This window comes from Apium graveolens, chromosome 5, assembly GCF_009905375.1.
Source record: "Apium graveolens cultivar Ventura chromosome 5, ASM990537v1, whole genome shotgun sequence".
NCBI lineage: Eukaryota > Viridiplantae > Streptophyta > Magnoliopsida > Apiales > Apiaceae > Apium > Apium graveolens.
This window is the reverse complement of record NC_133651.1, coordinates 142,863,628-142,888,315: the sequence shown is the minus strand read 5'-3', so window position 1 is coordinate 142,888,315 and position 24,688 is coordinate 142,863,628. Positions and strand designations below refer to the sequence as shown.

General features: G+C 33.9%; 1 protein-coding gene and 2 long non-coding RNA genes across 3 annotated transcripts; 1 reads left to right on the top strand and 2 right to left on the bottom strand.

Moving 5' to 3' along the window:
- Positions 1–4,826: 4,826 nt before the first annotated feature.
- On the bottom strand, positions 4,827–5,683 carry LOC141659618 (uncharacterized). Its single transcript, XR_012549820.1, has 3 exons — positions 5,561–5,683; positions 5,093–5,142; positions 4,827–4,966 (listed from the first exon to the last, which is right to left on the bottom strand). It is a non-coding gene; the product is annotated as an uncharacterized LOC141659618 (long non-coding RNA).
- Positions 5,684–6,600: 917 nt separating this feature from the next.
- Positions 6,601–7,644, bottom strand: LOC141724825 (uncharacterized). Its single transcript, XR_012576906.1, has 5 exons — positions 7,432–7,644; positions 7,143–7,175; positions 6,893–6,955; positions 6,757–6,794; positions 6,601–6,662 (listed from the first exon to the last, which is right to left on the bottom strand). It is a non-coding gene; the product is annotated as an uncharacterized LOC141724825 (long non-coding RNA).
- A 14,679-nt stretch (positions 7,645–22,323) lies between these two features.
- Positions 22,324–23,575, top strand: LOC141724545 (uncharacterized). Its single transcript, XM_074526718.1, has 2 exons — positions 22,324–22,696; positions 22,853–23,575. The coding sequence occupies exons 1-2, from the start codon at positions 22,434–22,436 to the stop codon at positions 23,451–23,453; spliced, it is 864 nt and encodes a 287-aa protein (XP_074382819.1). The 5' UTR covers positions 22,324–22,433; the 3' UTR covers positions 23,454–23,575.
- Positions 23,576–24,688: the final 1,113 nt, after the last annotated feature.

Below are 24,688 nucleotides of genomic sequence, written 5' to 3'. Positions count from 1 at the left end.
CCTCGTACTTAGTTTTACACGCTATATGATTGACATGTACTTTATTCATTGTAATTGAGTTAACAAAATCATAAGGAAAAGCCAAAAGAAAAAGAAACAATAAACATATAATCTGAATATTAATAAAATGGGTTCGACCCTTCCACATCAGAAATGAAATTCTTCTGAACTGGAATAAAAAATGGGTTCTTAGAACTTCTACTCCTTCCATTTTCTCCAGCTTGTATGATCCTCTCCAAAGAACGCGTTTGACTTTATACGGCCCTTCCCAATTTGGAGCTAACTTTCTCCTCTGCCCTACTTCGGATGCTTCAATCTTTCATAGGACCAGGTCTCCTTGTTTAAAGAACCTTTTCTTCACTCTCAAGTTATAGTAGAAAGAATCTTTAATCTGATATTCTACAATATTAGCATGTGCTTCATCCGAACTTCATCTATCAAGTCCAGAGCTAGCTTTTGTCCCTCTTCATTTTCTTCAACATTATATCCTTGAATTCTTAGAGAAGAATGTGATATTTCCACGGGGATAATCGTCTCATCTCCATAGACCAACATGAAAGGTATTGCTCCTGTAATTACCCTACAAATTGTTCTATATACCCAAATTATCGGAAGTATCTCATCCACCCAATTATTCCTGGATTTTTAAATTCACTTCTTCAATCCATCAAGGATGATTTAATTTGCAATTTTCGCTTGTCCGTTGGCTTGAGGATGGGCAATAGAGGTGAATCGTAACTCAATCTCATTTTCCCCATGATACTTCTTGAACCCTTTGTTGTTGAACTATGTTCCATTATCGGTCACCATAATATGGAAAATCCCATATCTACATATTATATTTTCCTACAGGAATTGAGCAACTTGTTTGGTTGTGATTTTAGCCAAAGTATTGGCTTCAATCCACTTGGTTAAGTAGTCAATTGCTATAACTAAAAACTTCCTTTGCACAATGGACATCGGGAAAGGTCCAAGGATATCCATTCCCCACATAACAAATGTGATAGGAGAATTTATGGAAGTAAGCATCTCAGGTGGTTGTCTGACAACTGATGCATGCTTTTGAAAACTATCACACTTCTTCACATAATCTTTGGCATCAGCCATCATCTCTGGCCAATAGAAGCCCAAATGGGTAATCTTATGAGCAAGGGCCCTGCCCTCTAAGTATTGTCCATAAATGCCTTTATGTGCCTCTTCAAAGGCTAATCGTGCCTAAGACACCTTTTGTATAGAATTCCATCTATCTTAAAGCTCGTACAGTTAACCTTTGTGCTTCCATCACTTCATTCAGGAGCCATCCAGGCTGAAGGTGGGTCTTAATGGGATCTATCAACGATCCTCCAAGCCCGATAGAGGCATGGAACTTAACATCAATGCTCCATATATTTAAAACATGGAAGTATACGCTTCCAAAACTTTCTTTACTTCTAAAAAGGCAAATTTAGATAATGCATCTGCCGTAGAGTTTTCCTTCCTCGTGATATACTCATCATGGAATTTATCAAATTAAATCATCACTGCCCTCACAGCTGTGCATACATGGTCATTGTTTCATCCTTTGCCTCAAATTCTCCATTGACCTGGGATACCACAAGCTTCAAGTCTCCACATACCTTTAAGTTTTTAACCCTTAAGGTCACAAATCTTATTGTCTAGTTCAAAAACTTGATGTGTAAAATAATAAGAACTGCAAGCGCATAGTGTTTAGTTGTAGCAATTATAGGTAGATCCACAAAGACTACGAATTTTCAAAATCCTAATAATTTCAGGTGAGATTTGTTTAACCTAACTAGCAAATAACAAATAATATGGAAAACCTAGGAATCCGAATACGTTAATCAATCACAATTAATATCAACTCGCCCTAAAATCAATTCTCTTTTTTATTTCATAAAAATAACGTATACTAATTAAAGAGACATGCATATATTATGAAACTTGTAATCTAACAATAACCCATCAAAATTTCATGAAGCAAGCATCAACTATGAAAAATAAATCTGGTAACAATAATGTGTCAAAATTACTTTGTCAATTGAATAATTAAGCACCAAGAAAAATATATGAGAATCAAATAATATGAATGAGAAGTTATCAAAGTAATTAAATTAACTTCATCTTCATCCTAGGAAATAAATTTAGCTACACATGATAATAAGATGAACAAAATAAATAACTAATTAAATTCTTACTCTAGATTGGTGTTCTAGATATTGGGTGTCTTGGGTGTCTTGGGTGTGTAAAATATAAGAGTGGAGACCAATACATATAGGGAAAATATGAAGGCTTGGATCTTGGAATATCAAATTTTGCTTATGATATATTTCCTTCTTTTTTTTCTTCTTCTCCAATAGGTATTCGAATTTCTTTAGTTTCAAGTATTCTCCACCTCCTTGTCTTTGTGACCTTTTTCTGCTCAAATTCTGATTTTCTTTATTTTTCTACAAAACAAAGTAAAATTTTTGTTTATTAATAAAATTACAAAAATGGACATAAAATAAACATTAAAAAGATGCTAAATTATGGACCTATCAAATTCCCCATACCTAACTTTTGCTCGTTGTCGAGAAAAATTAAAAGAAAAATGCAAACTAAGAAAACTTATATGCTCCTTTTCCTAGGCGTGGCGGTAAATTTTAGGTTTACCAACCCGTTAAACACATAGACGATCTCTACAAGATGAGTATTGTCTCCTAAGGGTTTATAGAAGATATGCCCATAAAATATGTGAAATACTCTAGCAAGTGTCCAAACTCTATTAACGATAACATTCATCGGGGTCAACACAAGAATTTTTAGGAAAATACATGCCTTTAAGACTCTTCTAATAATATCGACTCTAAATGTTTACGCAAAATCCCAAGCTATGTCGTGAAAGTAGGTCTCTGAAGAATCAATTGAGTAAGTACATTTTCTCTTTTTAACCAATATTGAACGAACTCAATCTCTATCAAAACAAGTATCTAGCCAAATTTTGCAGCTTTTTTTAACTAACTATGCAATTTCGGTGTTCTTAGGCTTTCTATGTTACCCATGTAGCGAGCTTTGGATCAATGATTCCCAAACTAGTTGGTCTTAGGGCACGAGGTTTTAAAGTACCCCTACGGACTTAATTACTCGAGTAACAAAGGCCACAAAACAAGACTGGTCAATTATACTACTTGTGTTCATCATCTCAATCTCTTTTTTTTATTTGTGAGGAATATTGGGTATTGAAGTAGTTTATTAAAGCATTTTTTTTCTCTTTTTTCACAAAAAAAAAAATTGATTCGACATTGTTTCAACATATGGGCTCTGTCTCAGTTATTGAAAACTTTTCTAAACAATTTTTACTATAAAGACCTTGTGCAAATGTGCCTTCTTGGACTCCTAAGCAAAAATCAGTTCGACACAAGTTTCATGAAGACAACTTTACTCAACTACGTTCAAATCATCTCAAGGCATCACTTATATATAAGTTTTGAAAAACTGCTAACACCAACTAGTATTAAAGTACAAGAGTGCACTGGAAACCTTAGCTAAAATATCTCTGATTTTTTTGGATTTTGTTTTTCATTTTTTCAAGTTTTTTGAAATTTTTATAAGTACTACTAAACCCCTCCCCCTTACCTATATCATGCATTATCCTCAATGTATGCAAATAAGAGAAAAATGACAAAGTATAAGGAAGAGAATACCTGATAAGGACATGACGGAGAAACGCACACTACTAGAAAAAAATAAATAGACATCGGCTAAAAATCGATGTCTATGAATAAAAAATCTGATTTCTTCGTGGGTGATGTTAAAGACCCCCCATTTAACATTGGTTTTAAAATGATGTGAAAGGGGACATAAAACATCGAGTTTTTTTTATGTGAAACCAATATCTATTTCTCGATATTAAATTTTTAATACTCATCTATCATTATATATTGTTATAATATGATATTATGTCAATTTAAACATATGTCAGATAAGCAATAATTAACATCACTTTTAAAGCAAAACTGATGTTAATAATACCTTTAACACTGGTTTCTGCCTATGAACTGATTTCTATATTTTAGAACCGATGTCTATAAAAATAAGTAACATCATTTCATTTGAATCAAATGTTGTCTAACGTACTCTTTAACATCGATTATGTATTCCTAAGCATTTGTCTGTCATGAGATTTAACATCGATTTTTATTGATAAATTGATGTCAATGTACAACTAAAAACGATGTATTAAACTTTGATAGACATCAGTTTTTCATTTTATAACAGATGTTATAGTGTTAAATTAACATCATTTTCTATTGTATTGATGTCTGATTACCTATTTTATTAATGCACATTTTAAAACTATAGATGCCAAAAATTGCCATAACAATAAACTACCAAAATCAATTACTACATAATACCAATTGTCTATATATCCAACAAAAATATCCAAACATCAGGTGCAACACTTTCATCTAATCCAAACATCGAGTACTACATGCTTTAGGAAAAACATTAGGCATTGATATCTCTGTAAATGCATCAATAATATAAGGAAACATGTTTGCATTCATCAGAGAAATAGGAACCAAAACTTTAGGCATTGATATCTCTATAAATACATCAATAATATAAAGAACAATTTCTTGATTACTTCCTACATGCTTCTTACAGTTACTAATAGAAATTTGATATATTAATGAGGAATCAAAGAATCCTGAATCCATGATAGTAGTTGAGGACCTAAAATTAGAGAGTAAATATTAGTAGAGTTAAAAATTGAACTCATGTTTTGATGAAAGTAGAGCAATATAAGTTTGCATTCAAAATGTCATTCAAAAATATTGAATGGCTGATTGACATTATTAAATTGTTCTTGCTCATGAGAAAAACTGAAGTAGGTATTCTGGGAGCTATTAGAATCATCACAGTCATTTAAATTTGTATCTCCTATCTTTACAAATATTATTTTGGTGACTCGATGGCATGGGCAGCCCTACATTAAACATAAACAAAAAAGCAAATTTCAGAGAACATGATTTAACACACCTAGATTGTCAAGCACATATTTGTTATTAAAAAATAGAGAAACTCATGTATGTACAGAGAAATACAAACATACCTAACACAAGAAAAATAGAGCTTTTTGCTTCAGCTCGCCATATGATGCACCTGGATTTTCATTTCAGACAACAACAATCATTAATGTTATGCCTTTTATGTTTTATGTTCAGTAGAAATCTCTTAAACAGAAATTCATGAATGTAATTGCCAGTTTATTATCAACACAGTTTAGTATCAATAATTAACAGAATTAAAATATACAAATCAATTAACAGGAGTAAGAAAAATAAACATCAATAATGAGCAAACATGTCTAGGTGCATTTTTGGCAAATTATACTTCCTCTAAATAATTTTACTCAATGAGAACCTTTCCACAAAAAGAGCAACATTTGATATAATAAATGAGATATGTCATCGCTAATGCATTAAAAAAGACTCGAATTGCAAATACAAAACAATGCACATCACAAATAAAACACCAATTACACTTTGATACAAGTATTGTTCGAAGAAAAAGGACTCACACTTTGGCATCATCAGTAACTTGTGTCTTGTGAAACATTACACAACTATTGCACCAGAAACCATTTGACCTGAATCAAACAACATAAACTATATTATTACTCAATCAGTCACTTGCAAAAAATGTCAAAATCATGCCAAGATTGACTATCATTCATGATCATAAGTTATAACACAAACCCAAGAAAAACATATAAAGACAAAAATCTGTACAAAGTAATGAAGCAATTATGTTAGTAAAAAATTCAGAAAACATATAAGCAAGAAAGATGTGTATATGAAGGTATATAGATTTACCACATCCGGAGTCGAAAGGAGAAGTGGGGTTGCTTAATGAAGTGAAATGGATGTTCTTTTCTTTCCTTTTCCAAGTTTAGGCGAGGACTGTACACAGCCATATCCTCTAGGTTCATTAGGAACCATGACCACAATTTCCTCAAATATTTTTCCATCTTTTATTTTAAAATCAGATAAGGACTGATCAATAGTTACATTATAAGCCGTACCATTTCCTGCCAGTCCTGATCTTACCTTACTTTGAAATTTTCTTCAAGACTGGTTGTAAGTGTTTCTCATTGAATATCTATCACTAGAAGAAAGTCTCCACCCTTGTCATTTTACTTTGATTCGAACCTGTGTACTTCTTTATATAGTCTATAACCAATAGAATCATTCTCATCAAGCCTATCATAAATAACAAGGGTTAATAAGTACTCAAATAAATAGGTGGAAACAAACATACTAAAAAATTAACACAATAATGAACATACTTGAATATCAACAGAATTAAAAATAGTTGCCAGTATAAAGTCCCTTTCTTATCACCACAGATCTTTTCCTTTCGAAATGTAGAAACCTCGAATCCAGTTTTCATGGTACTATTAACATAAGACAATGCATCACCTTGCTGAGAACTCAAAGAAATGGAAATATCACTAACTAGATAAAGTATTTAACTGGATAAAATCATTACATCAAGAAATTAAATTAAAGTCAAATAAGAGGATATTCAAACACATGACTTTAAGTTAGATCTCACAGAGCGCTTTAAGTACCACTACACGGGTTTTTGGTTCAAGTTCTTCGTATTTAAAAATCTCCATCCTTCAATAAAGCATACCATAGCAGCAAAAAATGTTTCAGACTACATGTTACTGAGAACGAGATAAGATATAAAGATGTGTGAAAAATTTATTACCCTTTATTTTCAGTTAGAGGAAGATCCCCATCAGCAACCTGCCAAGAACAAGGGAAGTGAAAATTAAAATACCAGCATAACAAGAATAATGTAAATATAGTGAGTGAGGTAGTACACAACAAACACACATATTTACCTTACCTAGGCCACCAATCAGAAAGTTTCTTACACAGTGTAGTCACCCAAGCATTAGTACGGTCTAGTCTAGCAAGACATGATCAACCATATCAACATTTGATAATACAATGCACCCTTGGTAATCTCTCATTTTATAATAAGAATTATGCTCTAAAATTTATTCAATAATATCCAACCTCTGCAAATATCTAGAAAAAATAAACAAACTTCCATACAAATAACAGAATACACCAAGTTAAATAACTTACGAGGATCACCCTCCTGGTCAATCTTTTGCAAATCTGTAATAAATTACACAACAAAAACACATAAATACACATATATATACACATTAATGATAACTCAGCGATTCTCGCAATAGACACAAGATTAGCTAAAACTAACATACACGACAAATAAAATATATATAAACAATTTAAACAATTACTCAACTAAAAAAAGACTAACATGCTCAATTCAAATAATTATTTAATTGATTAAAAAAAATAGGGTTTCTAACTGAAACCCCCAATTTAAAATTTAGGCTTTCAAGATTACCTAATTCAAGCTTGACCTATGACTTGAGCTTTAAACTCTGATTTAAGCTTTAAGTTTTCTCATCTTTGAACTTTAAACTCAGTCTTGAGCTAACCCAATTCAACCTTGATCTTTTCAAACTCCGATGAACAGATAGAGGAGAGCGAGCAGATTAAGAAGAGAAAGAAGAGAGAACACAAAGAGAGCAATCGAGAGAGATGAGCCAATCTTTCAGAGAGCACAGTCTAGAGAGAGATGGGTTTTTTTTAGAGAGAGTTATTCTTCGAGAGAGATGAAAGTTATTCTTTTTTAATTTTGGTTTTAAGTTTTTAGATCTGCATATGTGTAATTTTGATCTCTTTTTTTAGTGTAAATTTGAAAAAAGGAGAGGGGGAAACGAGTACTTAAAATTTTAGATAGTAAAAAACGGGGGGATTTTTAAGAGGGAATAAAATATTTGGTTAAGGGAGGGGAAATGGGGAGGCGCGACGAGTCATTTTTTAAAATAGACTTATAAATTGGTTGATATAAAAAACTGATTTTCATTTTATTCAAAGACATCGGTTTAAGCAAAACCGATATAGAAAATACTTTTTACATCGGTGACAACATCAACCGATGTCTAAGAGGCGATATCTGTTTTACTTTTTCTAGTAGTGACAATTACCTTTAACATACACACAGACTCACACATACAAAATGACTCCTCTATACCTACACTTCACTATGTAAGACGCACAAAAAAATATTTATTAACCAATAATAGATCTAGGAAAAACTATCTCCGTAAAATAATGAAAACACATGTGAAACTCAACCATAATAACAACATTATCCCCTAGAGAGATAAAATCATGCATCAAAATAAAATTCATAGCACTGACATAATCCATAGACCAATTAGACGCTTCTTTATATTGTTTAAGCAGATTAATGACTTGAAATTCTCGGTTATGAACTTTGCTACTATAAATAAGAACATCATGAGTTTCATTATCAACAACCAAAGACTAGTTAAGAGTGAATAATGATAAAATAAGATCAAGTGTGGATGGCTCACAAAAAGAAGCCTTAACAACGGCCGTAGGATCAAAATAATTATCCTCAAGTTGGGTTTCATGCTCAGAACAAATGGCATTTAATTTCTCAAACATCTCATCACAAGTGAAATTCCTATATAACTCATGAAATTCTCTATTACTCTCACACTCACGTGAAACATCTTCCTCAAGAAAAGACTCAATTTCATTATCCTCAAGAATCAACCAAGATACAACCTCATCTATCAAATCAACTCCTACAAGTGGAATAAACATGACTACTGATGGAATTTCTACTTTTTATTTTGACTGAATTTTAGTGGATGAAGAAAACTCAAGTTTCCTTACTACTTTAGGAGATGAAAGGTTAGAGTTTTTTTACTAATCTAGATGTATTATCTCGAACCCAAGTACTTTTCATATAAGACAATTAATCACGTAGTAGACAAGAGCTATAAGTGAACACCCAAGAAAAATTGGAAAATTAAAAAGAAATTTTTTTAGATCTAGGGTAATCCTATAAAAATTTAGACAACTCTTAACTTTTGGACCACCAAAAAGTCTATAAATCTAGAATTATTTAAACTAATTGGCCAGATAAGCGGGGGCACTTCCTTGTGAATAAGGGGCTGAATTAAAGAACCACTAGCCTAGTCACCAATCCAAACTGGGCATGTAAGTGATGGACTTGCCTTGTCACCAAAAGTTCGAATAATTTCCAAATTTACTTTCTCTTTTAGGTATCTTCCCAATTGAGCTCAAAATTCTAGGGGCCAATGTCTACTTAATTTTATTAAGGTAAGTGAATGTAAGATGAAGGTATGAGTGATTTATGGGCCAAGGAAAGGGTGATGAAATCCCTCACCTTATCTTGTAGCTTAAGATTGATTAGATGATGCAACACAGAAAGAACGAGATAATAAACACATATGGATGTACTACACTATTTGTATTACTCTAAATTGTATGGACTTATTTCCTCCAGCAATCACCACAATTGTATAAGATGGAAAATAGTAAATACGAAAAAGAAATCTAGATGATGTGATCCTATGGGAGAGAATGAATGATGCAAAAAATTGGTTTTCAATAATTAGCTAACCAATATTTTTGGATTTTTCATTTGTTTTTTTAGATTTTTCAATAATAAAAGTGTGAAGAAAATAGAGAGGTGATACGGAATAGAAAAAAGCGCTTTTAAAAATTCAAAAAGAGACAAGGAGGCCATCTAGCGATCTTCTTGTCCAAGCTTTCCTCCGCTTCACGATTCCCTAAAAAATAATGAGAAAACAAGAAACTAGTCCGAAGATTTAAATACCAAGGAGTAAAATTTATCAATAGTCCTTGGCAGCGGCACCAAAAACTTAATGTGTAAAATAATAAGAACTGTAAGCGCACATTGTTTAGTTGTATCAATAGATAAGAAACTAGTCCGAAGATTTAAATACCAAGGAGTAAAATTTATCAATAGTCCTTGGCAGCGACACCAAAAATTTAATGTGTAAAATAATAAGAACTGTAAGCGCACATTGTTTAGTTGTAGGAATTACCGGTCGATCCACAACGACTACGATTTTCAAAACCCTAATAATTAAATCAGGAGAACTAGACAAATATTTTTGAGATGAGATTTGATTAACCTAATAAGCAAATAACAAATACTATGAAAAATCTAGGAATTCGAATCTGTTAATCAATCACAATTAATTTCAACTCGCTCTAAAATCAATTCCTTTTTCATAAAAATAACGTATATCAATTAAAGAGACAAACATATACTATGAAACTGTTCGCACAAAAACACGCAAGCGTACGCGGTCACAAGTAGTATAAGATTAAGTTTAGTTCGTTCCCACAGGGATTGGTTTAATTCAGAATGTACACTTATGCAACAATGTATGATTATTGTTCACTGCTAAGACAAGTATCAAATTGAGTTTGATTATCTAAAAGTAATTTTACTAGAATGAATTAACTAAGAGATTAAAATCAAGTTACTTATATGAAATAAAACATGGGATTCCAACTTCATTAAATACTTCGTTCAGAGTTAATGCCTTTAATCATAGTATGTGATAGTTATGATAACTAATCAGACAACACGAAATTAGTACACGTTATCTTTTAATATACGTGTACCCTACTACTCAACATCCACAAATTAGATAAAAGCTGGCAGACACCAATTATGTTTAGACCCCATATGTATATAAGATTTGAAAACATAACGTTTTAAGAGAAAGTTATCCATTGAGATCACATAGGGCAGCGTAAGATGGTTAAAATTACAATACGAATTATGCATGTTAAAACATCCATAAACCTATGCTAGCATGGCAAGTTCTAAACCCCTATATCCACTTTTACATTCAATAGAGATTAACAATACAACTTAGATGTTAGCTACGCATCCAAGAAGATTAAGCACAACCATACTAGGAAATCAATAATCACACACTGAAAACTTTAGGCAATCAACTACTAAACTCCATAAATAAATCCGTTAGAATCCCACGATAATGATTAGTTCATAATCGAACGGCACGTCATCATGGGTTCCAATGAAAACATGATACTAAAAAGGTTCTGAATACTACAAGAGAATATTAAAGTATTAGGGTTTAGAAACTAAATCCGAAATAAGCATCCAAAGTATTGCCTAATTAGAAGAATATAAAAGAACGATATAGAACTAAATCTTTTTCTTCTTAGCCGTCTTGTGTGCTTTTGGTTTCCAGAGTTCTCCCATTGTTCATTGTTGTTTAATTCATCTCCTTTTCTTTATTTATATGCTCCAGGTTGACTTGGCTGCTCAGAATATCCAAAACGCACTAAAATCAGGATTTTGTCTGCCCGACCTAGCGCGGGTGTGCCTAGATCAAGCGCGGGCGCGCTCTGCTACTGAAAAACGGGCGCGGGCGCGCCTAGCTACTTAAAAAATTCTGTATTTTTCTTGTTTCTCGCTCTGATCTTCTCGCAAGTGCTCACACTTCATTTTATGATCTCTTATCACCATATAAGCATATAGAAGTCCATTCCTGCCTCCAACTAAATCCCTGCACATACTCAACACAAAATGCATTAAAAACACCCCATACTTGAGGTCAAATCATCAACTTAAGCCGATATGAAGCGTTCTAAATGAATATAAAATCAATTTATTAGAAACTTGGCATCTAATAATAACCCATCAATACTTCATTGAGCAAGCATAGGCTATGAAAAATAAATCCGGTAATAATAATATATCAAAATTACTTTGTCAATTGAACAATTAAGCACCAAGGAAGATCTATGAGTATCAAATAATATGAACGAGAAGATATCAAAGTAATTAAATTAATTTCATCTTCATCCTATAGAATGAATTTAGCCACACATGATGAAAAGATGAACAAAACAAATAACTAATAAAATTCTAGCTCTAGATTGGTGTTTTAGATATTGGGTGTCTCGGGTGTCTTGGGTGTGTAAAATATAAGAGGGGAGACCCATATATATGGGGAAAATATTAGGTATTGGGTCTTGGAATATCAAATCTTTCCTAGGATATATTTCCTTCTTTTCCTTCTTCTTCTCCAATAGGTATTCGAATTTCTTTAGCTTCAAGTATTCTCCACTGCCTTTCCTTTTTCACCTTTTCTTGCTCAAAATCTTATTTTTATTATTTTCCTACAAAAATAAAGCAAAATAATTTATTTATTAATAAAATTACAAAAATGAAAAAATAGGTATTAAAAAATGCTAAATTATGGACCTATCATCGTTCATACTTGGACATTGTTTCATCCCTTCCCCCAAATTCTCCATTGACCTGGGATACCACAAGCATCAAGTCTCCACATACCTTTAATTTTTTAACCATTAAGGTCCCATCTAGGCCAAGCCCTATAGTAAGGGCTTCGTATTCTGCCTCGTTGTTTGTAGTAGGAAAATCCAACTTAATAGCATACTCAATTAGAAAACCATCATGACTTTGTAGGACTAATCCGGCTCCAATAGATTTCATTTTTGATTCCCCATAAAAATAGAGCACCCAAAACTCCTTATCTTCAGCTTTCTTTCCTTCATCCTTGTTATTCTTTCCCAATTGAGGCATATCTTTCTGCCCCCCGACTTCTTGGTTGATAATGGTGCATTCAAGAACGAAGTCAGCTAATGATTGAGCTTTGATCGCCGCCCTATGCTTATACTTAATATCAAACTCCCCAAGCTCTATGGCACATTTGATTAGCCTTCAACTAGCCTTAGGACTATGAATGATGTTTCTCAAAGGTTGATTTGTCAATATTTTAATCTTGTGAGCTTGGAAGTAAGGTCGTACCTTCCTTAAGGCCATAATCAAGGATAAAGCAAACTTTTCTATATTGGAATAGTTTAACTCAGCTCCATGCAAAATTTTGCTGACATAGTACATAGGTTTTTGGATTTTTGCTTCCTCCCTCACCAATATAGCGCTTAAGGCTTTCTCGAAAATGGCCAAGTACAAATACAATATTTCACTTAGAATCATTCACTTAGAATCGGTTTGGCCCACAACGGCTCTTGAACCATGTATTTTTTTAACTGTTCAAACGTTGTCTGACTTTCATCAGTCCGAGCGAAATCTTTCACTTTCTTCAAAGCTTTGAAGAACGACAAACATTTATATCCGTACTTGGAGATGAACCTTCCTAAAGCAGCAATTCTTCTAGTGAGTTTCTGAACGTCCTTTACAGAACATGGAGGTTCCATATCCAGAATGGCCTTTATCTTGTCAGGATTGGCCTCAATTCCTCTTTTGAAGATCATCATTCCTAAAAAATTCCCAGATCCTAAACCAAAAGCACATTTTACGGGATTAAACATCATCTTATTATATCTAAAGACCTCAAAAGCTTTCCTTAAATGACCTATATGATAACTCTTTAGAAGGATTTTGAACAACATGTCATCAACACAGAATTCCATGATCTTCCCATTTAAATCTTTAAAAATCTTATTTACCAATCTCTGGTCTATGGCTCCTGCATTATTGAGACCAAAATGTAATAACAAGATAACAAAAAACACCAAAGTTAGTGATGAAAGATACATTTGAGATGTCATCCGTATGCATCTTGATTTGATTGTAGTCACTGAATCCATCCATGAAACTTAGCATCTCGCGCCCAACTACGACATCTATCAAAGTGTTTATCCCTGATAGAGGAAAACAGTCCTTCGGGCATGTGTCATTTAAATCAGTGAAATCAATGCACAATCTCTACTTTCCATTAGCCTTCTTCACCATTAACGGATTAGCCAACCATTCCAAGAAATATATTTCCCCAATAAACCCAGCCTCCAGAAGCTTTTCTACTTCCTGTCTTATGGCCTCTTGCCTCTCAGGGGAAAAACTTCTCTTCTTTTTCTTTACCATATTTCGATTAGGATTGACATTTATCTTGTGAGTTATCAATTCTGGATCGATACCCAGCATATAAGCTGCTGGCCATGCAAAAATGTCACTATTTCTTGCAAGAACTTTACCAGCTTCCCTTTTAAGAACCCTCTAAAGATGCTAATAAAAGTTTTCTTTTCAGGATCCTCAGGAGCCAAAGGAATTATGATATAGTCTTCCGATGGCTTCCCTCATTTCTCATCATTCTCGCGGATGTCCATGTCTTCAATGGGCAGAACTTGCCCTCAACTCCATTTTCCCTCAACGAGGCTTTATAACAACTTATTGCCATCTTCGGATCTCCTATTTCCTCTCATACCTCATTCCTAGTTGGAAATTTTATTACCAAATGGTAGGATGAGGGGACTGCCAAAAAGGCGTGTATACATGACCCTCCCAAGATTGCATTATAATTTGATCTAGTCTTAACCACCACAAAGTTTAACATTTGTGTAGTTTGTCTTGGCTCCTAGCCCATCGTCAATGGAAGCTTGATTATTCCATCAACGGGACATTCAATTCTAGAGAATCAATAGATCAACATATCAGTAGGAGTCAAATAAAAATCATTATATCCCATCCTAATAAAGGTGTCAAAAAGCAGAATGTAACTGATGCTCTGTTGTCTACAAGGACCGTCTTTATAGGGCTATTCCCTATGCTATGTGTTATGACCATGGGATCTTCATGGAGAAACTCCACCCCTTTGAAGTCAAAATCATCGAATGTCATTAATACTCCAGCCTTTGCTCATTTTGGGGCTTCTCCAACAATGTGCATGACTTCTCGAGCATAATCCTTTCTTGAATTCTTAGAGGAACCGGTAGTAGTTGGTCCAGTTGATTACCGGTCCTCTAAGTTAAGGATTTCGTTCTTGATAATCCTGATCCCTCATTTGGTCGTCATAGTCTCTCCTTTTTGTCTTTATAATCTCTTCTTTCAATATTGTTGCTCTCACCTTCTATAATGTACTTACTCAATCTCCCATTAGAATCAGGAACTCGATCTCATCTTTCAGTTGTCGGCTTTATTGGTGGCATGGCCTTCAGTGATTTTGTCCAATAAACATCTCTATCATTCTCAATCTTCATTAAGATTTGACTTCTAGGAGTGTTCAATCTCACATATTCAACAATCTTTTTCCTATGTCCACCTTTCATCGGAGGAGAATCAGAATCTTTGTTAGCCTGAGGATACTTGTCCTTTGCATCATACTCACGGTATATCTTGTGCTTCTTGCTTCCGGTGGGTTCATTGCTTGTAGTTTCTTTATTCATACTTTCATCAACCTTGATAAACTTCTCGGCCCTATCCTGGAGCTGTAACATGCTCTCCGGTGGGCGTTCGGACAAAGAAAACCTGAAAAAATCATCTGTAGTTTTTTGTTGCAGGGTTATCATGGCCACTTTATCATTAAGAGATGGGATGTAACACCCCCAAATCCGGGGTCGGGGATTCGGGTTGTCACGAGTTCCATATACCTTAACAACACTTAATCTTAATAATCAACCAATTACTGCGTACTGTGACCCCACAATATACACACACACACCGCAGGTTATAGTCTCAGAGATGAATACCCAAAAAAATAACACAAGTCATTTTATTCCACATAATAAGCCATTACACCTCAAGAATGTTCTGAATAAATTTACATTTCATTGCCATTATTACAATTCATATTTTACATAAGTCTGGTTCATCAATAGTTGAAAACCTTGCCTATTGGTAGCTCATACCTCAGCTACGGCGGCATCAACGCTTCCAGAAAACTGCGGAACATTTTCTAACCGCTTGCGAATTGGAAGCTTGGTCCTGTTCATCTTGTCTATCTGATGTTGTGTGATGAAAGAAGAAAGCAAGGGTGAGCAACAAGCCCACCAAAATAATATGTATAATGATTTACAATATATGAGCATTCTCATAGTACTCATGAAAGTCTTGGTCAAGAAGAAATGAACCAAGTTTGATATCTTACCGCGACCAAGTCACAAAATATTCAGTATATATGTATATATACTTTTCAAAATCTTGGAAGTCCTCTTCCATGCATAATATACACAGAGTTCCAGTTTATAACTATATAAAAATATCGTTGCAAGGTGATCTCATATATCTAACCTTGTCTCAACATTTTTCTGAAAATCTTTGTCATGCATAAGATAATCATTTACTAGATATAAGTTTAAAAGATGAAGTTACAAGATACTCCAATATACTTATATCTTTTCCGAATACTACTTGAACTACCACCGTTCAAGTTATAATTAGTTCATCCCATAGATTAAGCTACAAGACAAAACTTGAATAGAATCAATCTTTAAAATATCATCAAAATAAAATGAAGTTACGAGATACTTCATTTGATGCAAACATCATTTTGAAAGCTTGACCCTGCCAACACTCAACAATCGCCCAACCGTAGCCTTTCTATCGAGGTGCTCTGGGTAGTGTTGCAGAAATATCCAACTGGATGATGAACTCATTACGGGAGTTTGTCGCGCCAGGAAGACCACTTACGATGATCAGTCGCAGTAGTACAACCCCACCATTTTCTACATGTAGAGGAGAACCTGTCGGATTTACTTGTCAACCGAACACTGGACTCCTAAGAAATAGACCGTCTTAGCGGAACTTCCAGGCCATTTGGGCCAATATAATTAGGTTGGGCCGGCGCCACTCAACCACTTACGCCACTCCTAGTTCAGATGAAATCCATGACTGAAACGTAAGGCTCGTCCCCACTTTCCCCAAGTAGAAACTTGTTGATACAGCTCCACCAAGAAGTCGTATCTAGTTGGAAAGGAAAACTCATCGATATTTCCCAGGCGATGCCTGTTAATGGATTAACTTGTTCCAAGAATTTTACTTCCTGAGTATTGGGTAAGTAATCAAAAACTCTTTTATCATGACAACAACCTTGTTGCGAATATAAAATATACCACAGAGCCGGATCCCTCAAGTTTTGAGCGAGTATTTAAATCCCCTTCGAAAGGAGGATCTTAAATATAAAAATGAGTTTTGGGATCCGCTCTAACTTTTAAAATCATTTTGAAGACTCGCAAAACATTTTTAAGAATGTTTGGAGTGATGCTGATTTAATAAGATAAATCAGTCCGAATATATTAGAAAATATCTGAATATTATTATTTAAATAATATTCCCATAAAGAATAATCTTTATAAAAATAATTGAAGTAGAAGTTGTAAAACTTATACTTGAAATGAATATTAAATAACCAAAGATATACTTATACGAAAGTACTATCTTTATTTGAATAATCAAAAGTAAGTTTGATTATCGACACATTATTCTTTAATAAAATAAAGAATAATAATTAGTAAATAATCAGAGTCATAAGTCCTCGAATGAATATTCAAATAATAATATTCATTAATAAAATAAAAAGAGTCATAAGCCCTCGAATGAATATTCAAAATAATATTCATTAATAAAATAAACGGAGTCATAAGCCCTCGAATGAATATTCAAAATAATATTCATTAATAAAATAAAGTTATCGAATAAACCTTATTCGAATAATAGTTTTAAAAACTATTCATATATATATATATATATTATACTCGGGAGCATCGACTCCCGGTTTTAGAAAAATGTTTACCTTTGGGTCCCCTATACTAAGGGTATATGCAAATTGCCGCTTATCTCTAGCATATGTATTATCAACTGAATCAACAGATATATGTATCAAGAATACGAAACAGGCATGCATATATACCATATCACATGCTACAATATATCGCAAGAATTTGCTAATAACAATCATGCATCTATCACAAGATAATGCATATACAAAAGTATACATCACCACAACAGTATAACGGGTAGAAAACTTTCCTGAGCGACTGGGGGTTACAAATGGCTTGGGACGAGTCTGGTAACCTATAAATAACATATAAGTTGGAATTAAACCAAAGTCACTTATAAACCTATACTTTAACCAATTTAGACTCTAACGCTCGCTTTGCGCTTACTGATTCTCTTAAGTCGCTCGAGTACCCTTGGCTCCACCATTTTTAATAAATTAACCATTACGAGTTTTAAGGCGATTCTTTCGCGAGTGTCTTACCAACTTCCTAACACACTTTACATAAATGTTTCATACTCCAATTAGTCCTTTTAGGTCTTTAACCTATGTTTCAAAGTAAGGCGAGGGGTAATGATTCGTTCGCGAAACGTCGTTACTTAAAACGGCCGTTTCTCCTAAACCGTATATCGGAATCAAACGAACTACATATCAAAACGAAACTCGTAACATGAACTATCTAATCATGGCAATGGTCAAACCCTAGCAGTGAGTTTACGGGTCCTAATGTTAAGAACAAAAACAGCCTAAAGTAAATCGGACATTACGACGGCTATGTTTACACGATTACCCAAATTTAAACCACTTCAAATCATCTCACAATCATCTCACAATCAACATCCCAACCAAAACTCCATTCATACTACATCATAACAGCCCCAACAACTTAACATTATCAATTTATACTATTCTTAAACATGAATTTAAACTAAACTTAAGTTCATTAATCAACAATCCAAGAACTACCACTCCAAAAAAACTTTACAAAACCAACTAATCTCTATATTCACAACAAGCAAGCCTCTCATGAATTATAACAACAAAACTAAACCTAATTAATCAAATAAAGTTAGGGTTTGGAGGGGTTATACCTTCCTTGGAGTGTGGAGAATCAATAAGGAAGCTTTAATTAACCACTAGTTATCTTTACTAAGCTTGAATCTTGAAGAAAACATAAGAAAACACAAAGTTAGTTCTTGAAAACACTATTCACCAAGAACTTTGATGAATTCATTAGCTATGTAAATCATCGAATCTTGAGCTTTAAATTATGGCTCATCTAAGTTATGAATTATGGAAGCTAAAGAAACAAACCTCTTGATTTTTGAAGGTGTGTAGCTAGGGTTTTGAAATTTCTTCCTTGGTTTAAGAAGAAAAAGCCGAGAGCTTTTGTTCTTGAAGAAGAGAAGTCAACTTCTAATTTTGATGAAATGAATTATTTTGGCTTGGTTGATTGCTTTTGATTTGTTTTGTTACCTTTTTACCATGGTAATTTTTGTGTGGTTCTAATTCAACCAACAACACACTTTGCTTGGTCATGCTTATGTCACCATGTGATGTCACCCTCCCTCCTTTGTTCTCTTCTCATTGGTTTGATCACATCATCCCCACTAATCTCTTTGATTAGCTTCTAATTACTTGGCTAATGACCGCTGATATGTTATGCGGTTCGCTTAACTTTCGTTTTCGTTTATCGTTTATCGTTTGAGGGATCATACCCGGGATCTTATTACTTGGGTTCCCTTAACCTTTCTCAATACATTATATTCCTTTTATGATCCTCTCTTACAATCCTTGAATTTAAATCCTTTTTATCCTGTTACCTTATACTCAATTCTTTCGATATCTGGTGGATTTTCGGGAAAAATTAAAGTGTTCGGATTTGGATTCTGACGATCTTTACATACACTTATATACCACATAGAGTACTAATAATATGCCAGAAGATCAATAAAAGAACCCCTTCATAGTGTGGCATGAAAAGTTTTCTTAATCAGCATAATCAGCAAAACACTATTCATAAGGGTTTCAAAAATTCCAAAAATTGGGGTTATTACATGGGACCTTCAAAGCCTCTTTCATAAACCGATTTAATCAGTCTCTAAGAGATTTCTTTGCTCTAAGCATAACGCCCATGAGAGATGCTAAACTCTTTTCATGTACTCTACCGCTAATGAATTGCTTAATTAAGGCTTGACTTAAATCTATGAAGGATCCAATCAAATTGGTGGGTAGAAGACTATACCACATTTGAGCCATGCCCGACAAGGTTTAGGAGAATACCCGACATTTGATGGCATCATTGACGGATTGCAGCAACAGTGCATTGGAAAAAGTTTTTACATAATTTGCCAGATCTCCAGTCCCATCATAAGTCTTTATACTGGGCATCTTGTACTTCCTTGTGATATGGGTATTCATGATCTCTGCTGTAGAAGGCGGAGCCGAATCATCAGGATCTCTAAGGTGTAGTAGCTCAATAGGTTTTCCCGGAGTAGCATCCACCGTCCCTCTTTCAGGAATCTCCTCCAACTCAATGACTTGAGTAGCTTCTCTAGCTCTTCTAGCCCTGTTGGGCCATGGTGGCTGTTTGGCCTGACTAATCTCCATGTCCTTCTTAAGTCTCAGGATTTCCGTTTCATAAGCGTGTATCCTTTTCTAAAAAGTTTGAGACTTCATCTCTTGAGTCTCTTGAAAATTGGGGCGTCTCTCTCCTCGGTGGTATGAGGTCCAGAGAAATCTCGTTCATCATTGTGTGGAGCCAAACCTATAATATAATTAAGGTCATTATATGGTTGTGGTTGAGGTGGTGGGGGCATCCTACTTCCTCCAACCTCGGGGTAAAATAATATCCCATAAGAGGTATTTACCGGTCTATGGTGCACCACAGTTGACATCTCAAAATTCACAGGTTGTGTTCCCAGATGAACGTTCAGAGTTGAGCTTTAAGGATTCGTCCCTAGAGTTAAGATAGGATGCGATCTAGGTTGGATGATGGGATTATTCGTTCCTTGAGTATTGTAAGTCGAATGAGGTGAAATTCTAATGATAGATGAGATCGTTTGAGTAGCTACAACCGATGTTCCGTCTAGAACGTTGTTTCTTCTTTGTGTGGTTATCATAGTTGATGTTTTCTTCCCACATAGGGCGCTAAATATTGTGGGTAAAAAAAGCAGGTTATATTTATTATGCTTAATTAATTCTAGGGTTCGTGAGTTGAGGGCCTTTAATGGTTGTGCTTGCGTATCTCTGTGTGTTTAGATATTCAAGCCAAAATGTAGTTCTAAATTGTACTAGGATCGGGAGACTTGGTGAACAAGTTTTCGTCTTTAATTGGACTTTGGTGTTCTAATACGTAGTAAGCAGATTTGGTGTTGATTTAGGTGCCTTGAAGGCTACTTTTCATAGAGTTTTATTCTTATAAATTAGATACATGTAATTTACTACATTTATTAATTCAGAAATTAATAAATAATCTGGATTTTGGATCTTTAACTGGGCTTAGTAATTGGACCATATTATGTCTAATTAATATAGTATTAATTATGCTTTCAGACTTATTTTAGCCCATATCAACTATATAAAATTGGGTTTGTCTCATGTGTTCATGTACACACATTAGTCACTTAATTTCATATGCAATTTTTATGAGGGGACTTGATGTTACTGGAGGGAATTTTTTGCATACAGAATCCATTATCTTTAATAAGCAGGAGCCAATAAAAACTTGACAACACCTTGTTATCTTGTGCCCTTGAAAAAGCCAAAAAAGGAAAGTAAATAAACAAATGAGACAAAGGAGTTCATGTTATAGACGTGATTCAAAAAACAAATATTTTATTGAATAAATTTAATATTATTAATTAATACATATATTTGAGATTCGAATATGAGACCATCCTAGAAAATAATTTTACAATAATAGTTTGACATAATAATTATATATGTAGTTGAGTCAATAAAAATACTACATTCATCCCATTTTACTTGTCACATTTTATTTTATATAAGTCAAATTGATCAATTTTTGACCAAATATTAAACATTACTCTTATATTAAAACTAAAAATTATATATTTAAGTAGATTAAATCTACTTTCCGGTAATGTAATTTTTTTTATTTTGTTCAATTATAAAATATTAATAAATTTCGGTAAAATTTTAGTTAATTTGACTAAGTAAAATTATAATGTGATAATTAAAATGGGATGAGGGGAATATTTATTAAATCATATTAATAAAAAACAATTCTAGCATCGCCTCCCCCGAGCCTATATTATTTTTATGATTACCTTTTAATATTGATTAAGTTTAAAATATTTGTAGTTCATTAGAGAATGTATTTGACATAATCGATACAGAAAACTATCATGATAAATAAAATAAGCTTGACAACAAATACCATAGAAAATAAAATATAAGATCGGTTATTACAACCACGAGCCCCCGATTACCATTAGATATAAATAAATATGTAAATAAATATACTACAATAAACATTTTGGATCGAGTGTAAGTTTGAGAAAGATAAATAAGTAGTTGTTCACAAGCTTAAATGCTCGACGGTCAAAGAAGCCCTACAAGATCAGTTAAATAAAGTGAAGGCTGCTCAAGCCCGACAGCCTCTACGGTAAAGTGTGTAGGACTTTACTAATGGTAATTTAAATGCGGCGTACACACTTTTTGATAACTAATCACCAGCCACAAATTATCAGGGTACTAATTAGTGTACACGTATGTTTTACAAGGTTAGTTAATAAAATTTGTAGGTGCAATACGTGTAGTTAGTATGTACACATATCACGTGTAAGTGTAGTATATTAAATTTGGCTATGCGTATATGGTAAGTATGGGGCTCTCTATATATAGCATTCACAAAGAGAGTAAGTGGTGAGCTTGTGAAATACAAATCCAAAGGGTAGAAAATTAGTAGTAAAAGATTTAGTAGAGCAGAATGGGGAGGAGTCCTTGCTGTTCAAAAGTAGGGTTGAACAAGGGAGCTTGGACCACTGCTGAAGACAAAATTCTGGCCGATTATATTCAACTCCATGGTGAAGGCAGATGGCGAAATCTTCCTAAAAGAGCCGGTTTAAAGAGATGCGGCAAGAGTTGCAGGCTCAGATGGTTGAATTATTTGAGACCTGATATTAAGAGAGGCAACATTTCTATTGATGAAGAAGACCTCATCATTCGCCTTCACAAGCTCCTTGGTAACAGGTATTTTTTTTTACCAACCTCGATTTTGTATTCGGGGTATCCACTAGGCTACATTATTCCTAAGATAGATCCGTCAATATGTACATTTTAGTGAACAAATATTATAAATCAATTTTTAACACTACTTGTTAATTATTATTTTTTTTGTTCGAGTAGATGGTCTCTAATTGCTGGGAGGCTCCCTGGCCGAACAGACAATGAAATTAAGAACTACTGGAACACAACTCTAAGAAAAAAGGCTCATGACAATCACAATACTACTACGTCTGCTGCATCTTCTCCAAAGTCCTTAAGTAAACAATTCAACAACAAGAAGAGGAAGAAACAAGACAAAAATCCCGACAAAGTTAAGTCAACTAAGCACAATGTGGAAGACGATCATGCATCTGATGCCACCAAGGCCTTGCAAGTCACTGATCACTCACTAATCACTCCCCCAAAACCAGATCAAAGCAGTGATCAGCTCATAATGGACACTACTACTAGCACAGCGCCACTGGTCACACAACCATCAATGCCAAAAGAGGATAGCATGACTCAGTCATTGGACTTCGTGCCTGATGTTGACTCCAGTGACATTGGACTAACGGAATTTCTTGATTTTGATTTCTCCAGTTTATTAGATACTAATAATCACAGGGACTGTGAGATGAACATGTTAGAGGAGTACTGGAGTGCAGAGGAACCAAATCTGGCTTGTAATTCTAACCAATATTTTGCTTGTGTATCAGACTTTTTAGGAGATTGGTTAGTTTAGTACTTTAGTTTATGAAAATGTGTACACTGTGTCTTCTGTTTTCCCTGTATTTAGGTGGCATGAAATAAAGAGACTCATCTACATCCTGTCAGTTTCTGTGTAGAAACATTTATCATATCTATTCATTTATTTTTTTAAGAGTAGAAGAAGTTATCGCTTGTTGCACTCTATAGTTAGTAGCAGTATATTTTTCTATAATCTTCTGGATACGGTTCCTTGCACAATTGCCTGTACATATAATATGTATGTTCACAAAAATTGATATTGGGTCTCTCCAGAATTGTAGGCTTCACTTAAAAATTTATTATCCCCCCAAAGTTATGCTGACAAGTTATACTGTAGTCTATACTCAAATTTAGGCCAACTTGAATATCTGTAAATAAACACTTTCTTGCCAACAAAGCCTTGGGCATTGGTTGAGCATGTCCTCTCACGAGTACGACTCTGATGCCGGGTAAAGTAATTGTTTAAGGGTGGTTTGATATAATTACTAAACAAATTTATGTATTATAAAAGTAAAGTAAGGACAAATGAATCAAATAACAGTTTATATTGATCTTTAATAAACTGTTACAAAACTCTCTCAAGAACAATATTCTTAAGAGATTTTAGGTTATGTGAATACTCGAGTTCTGCACTTATCACATTGTGATAACCTATTCTGTGTTTATATACTACACAGCCACAATCAGTCATCTATCAGTTACAAAATATGCTACAGTATAATTCTAACATTTTTCATACATATCTAAATCAACTATGATCCTATAAATCAACATCTTCTGATATATCCCGCAGTCCTGAATTATCATCCAAGTCATTCTCAATGGATAGCCTGATCAACGGATATATGTTGTAGCCTCAACGGATAATCATTTGTATATACCAACGGATGAGTAAAGATTGTCAACGGATGATAAGAAGCTTCCAACGGATAATCATATCACAGGAGTTGATCATATCCTGATTGTTAGATAGATCTTGATTCTCAACTTAGCCAATTCTCAACGATCTCCCCCAATTTATACTTTGCAGAATAAGTATAAATTCTAATAGAAATGTCTAGTGCCAAAAATCAGATAGAAAAAATAATTAGTGTAAAGTTTACATTGTTTAAGACTTTGATCTTCATATTTCTTGATAAGTTCTGCAGTATCTCTGAACAAAAGTTTTAACTCTGTCATCAATCTTTTTCAACAGATTATCTTCCAACTTGATCTTCAAATTCTTCTCAT

Coding starts and splice junctions, on each gene's coding strand:
- LOC141724545 (XM_074526718.1), top strand. CDS start 22,434: ATGGGGAGGAGTCCTTGCTGTTCAAAAGTAGGGTTGAACAAGGGAGCT. Junction 22,697..22,852: donor CACAAGCTCCTTGGTAACAG/GTATTTTTTTTT, acceptor TTGTTCGAGTAG/ATGGTCTCTAATTGCTGGGA.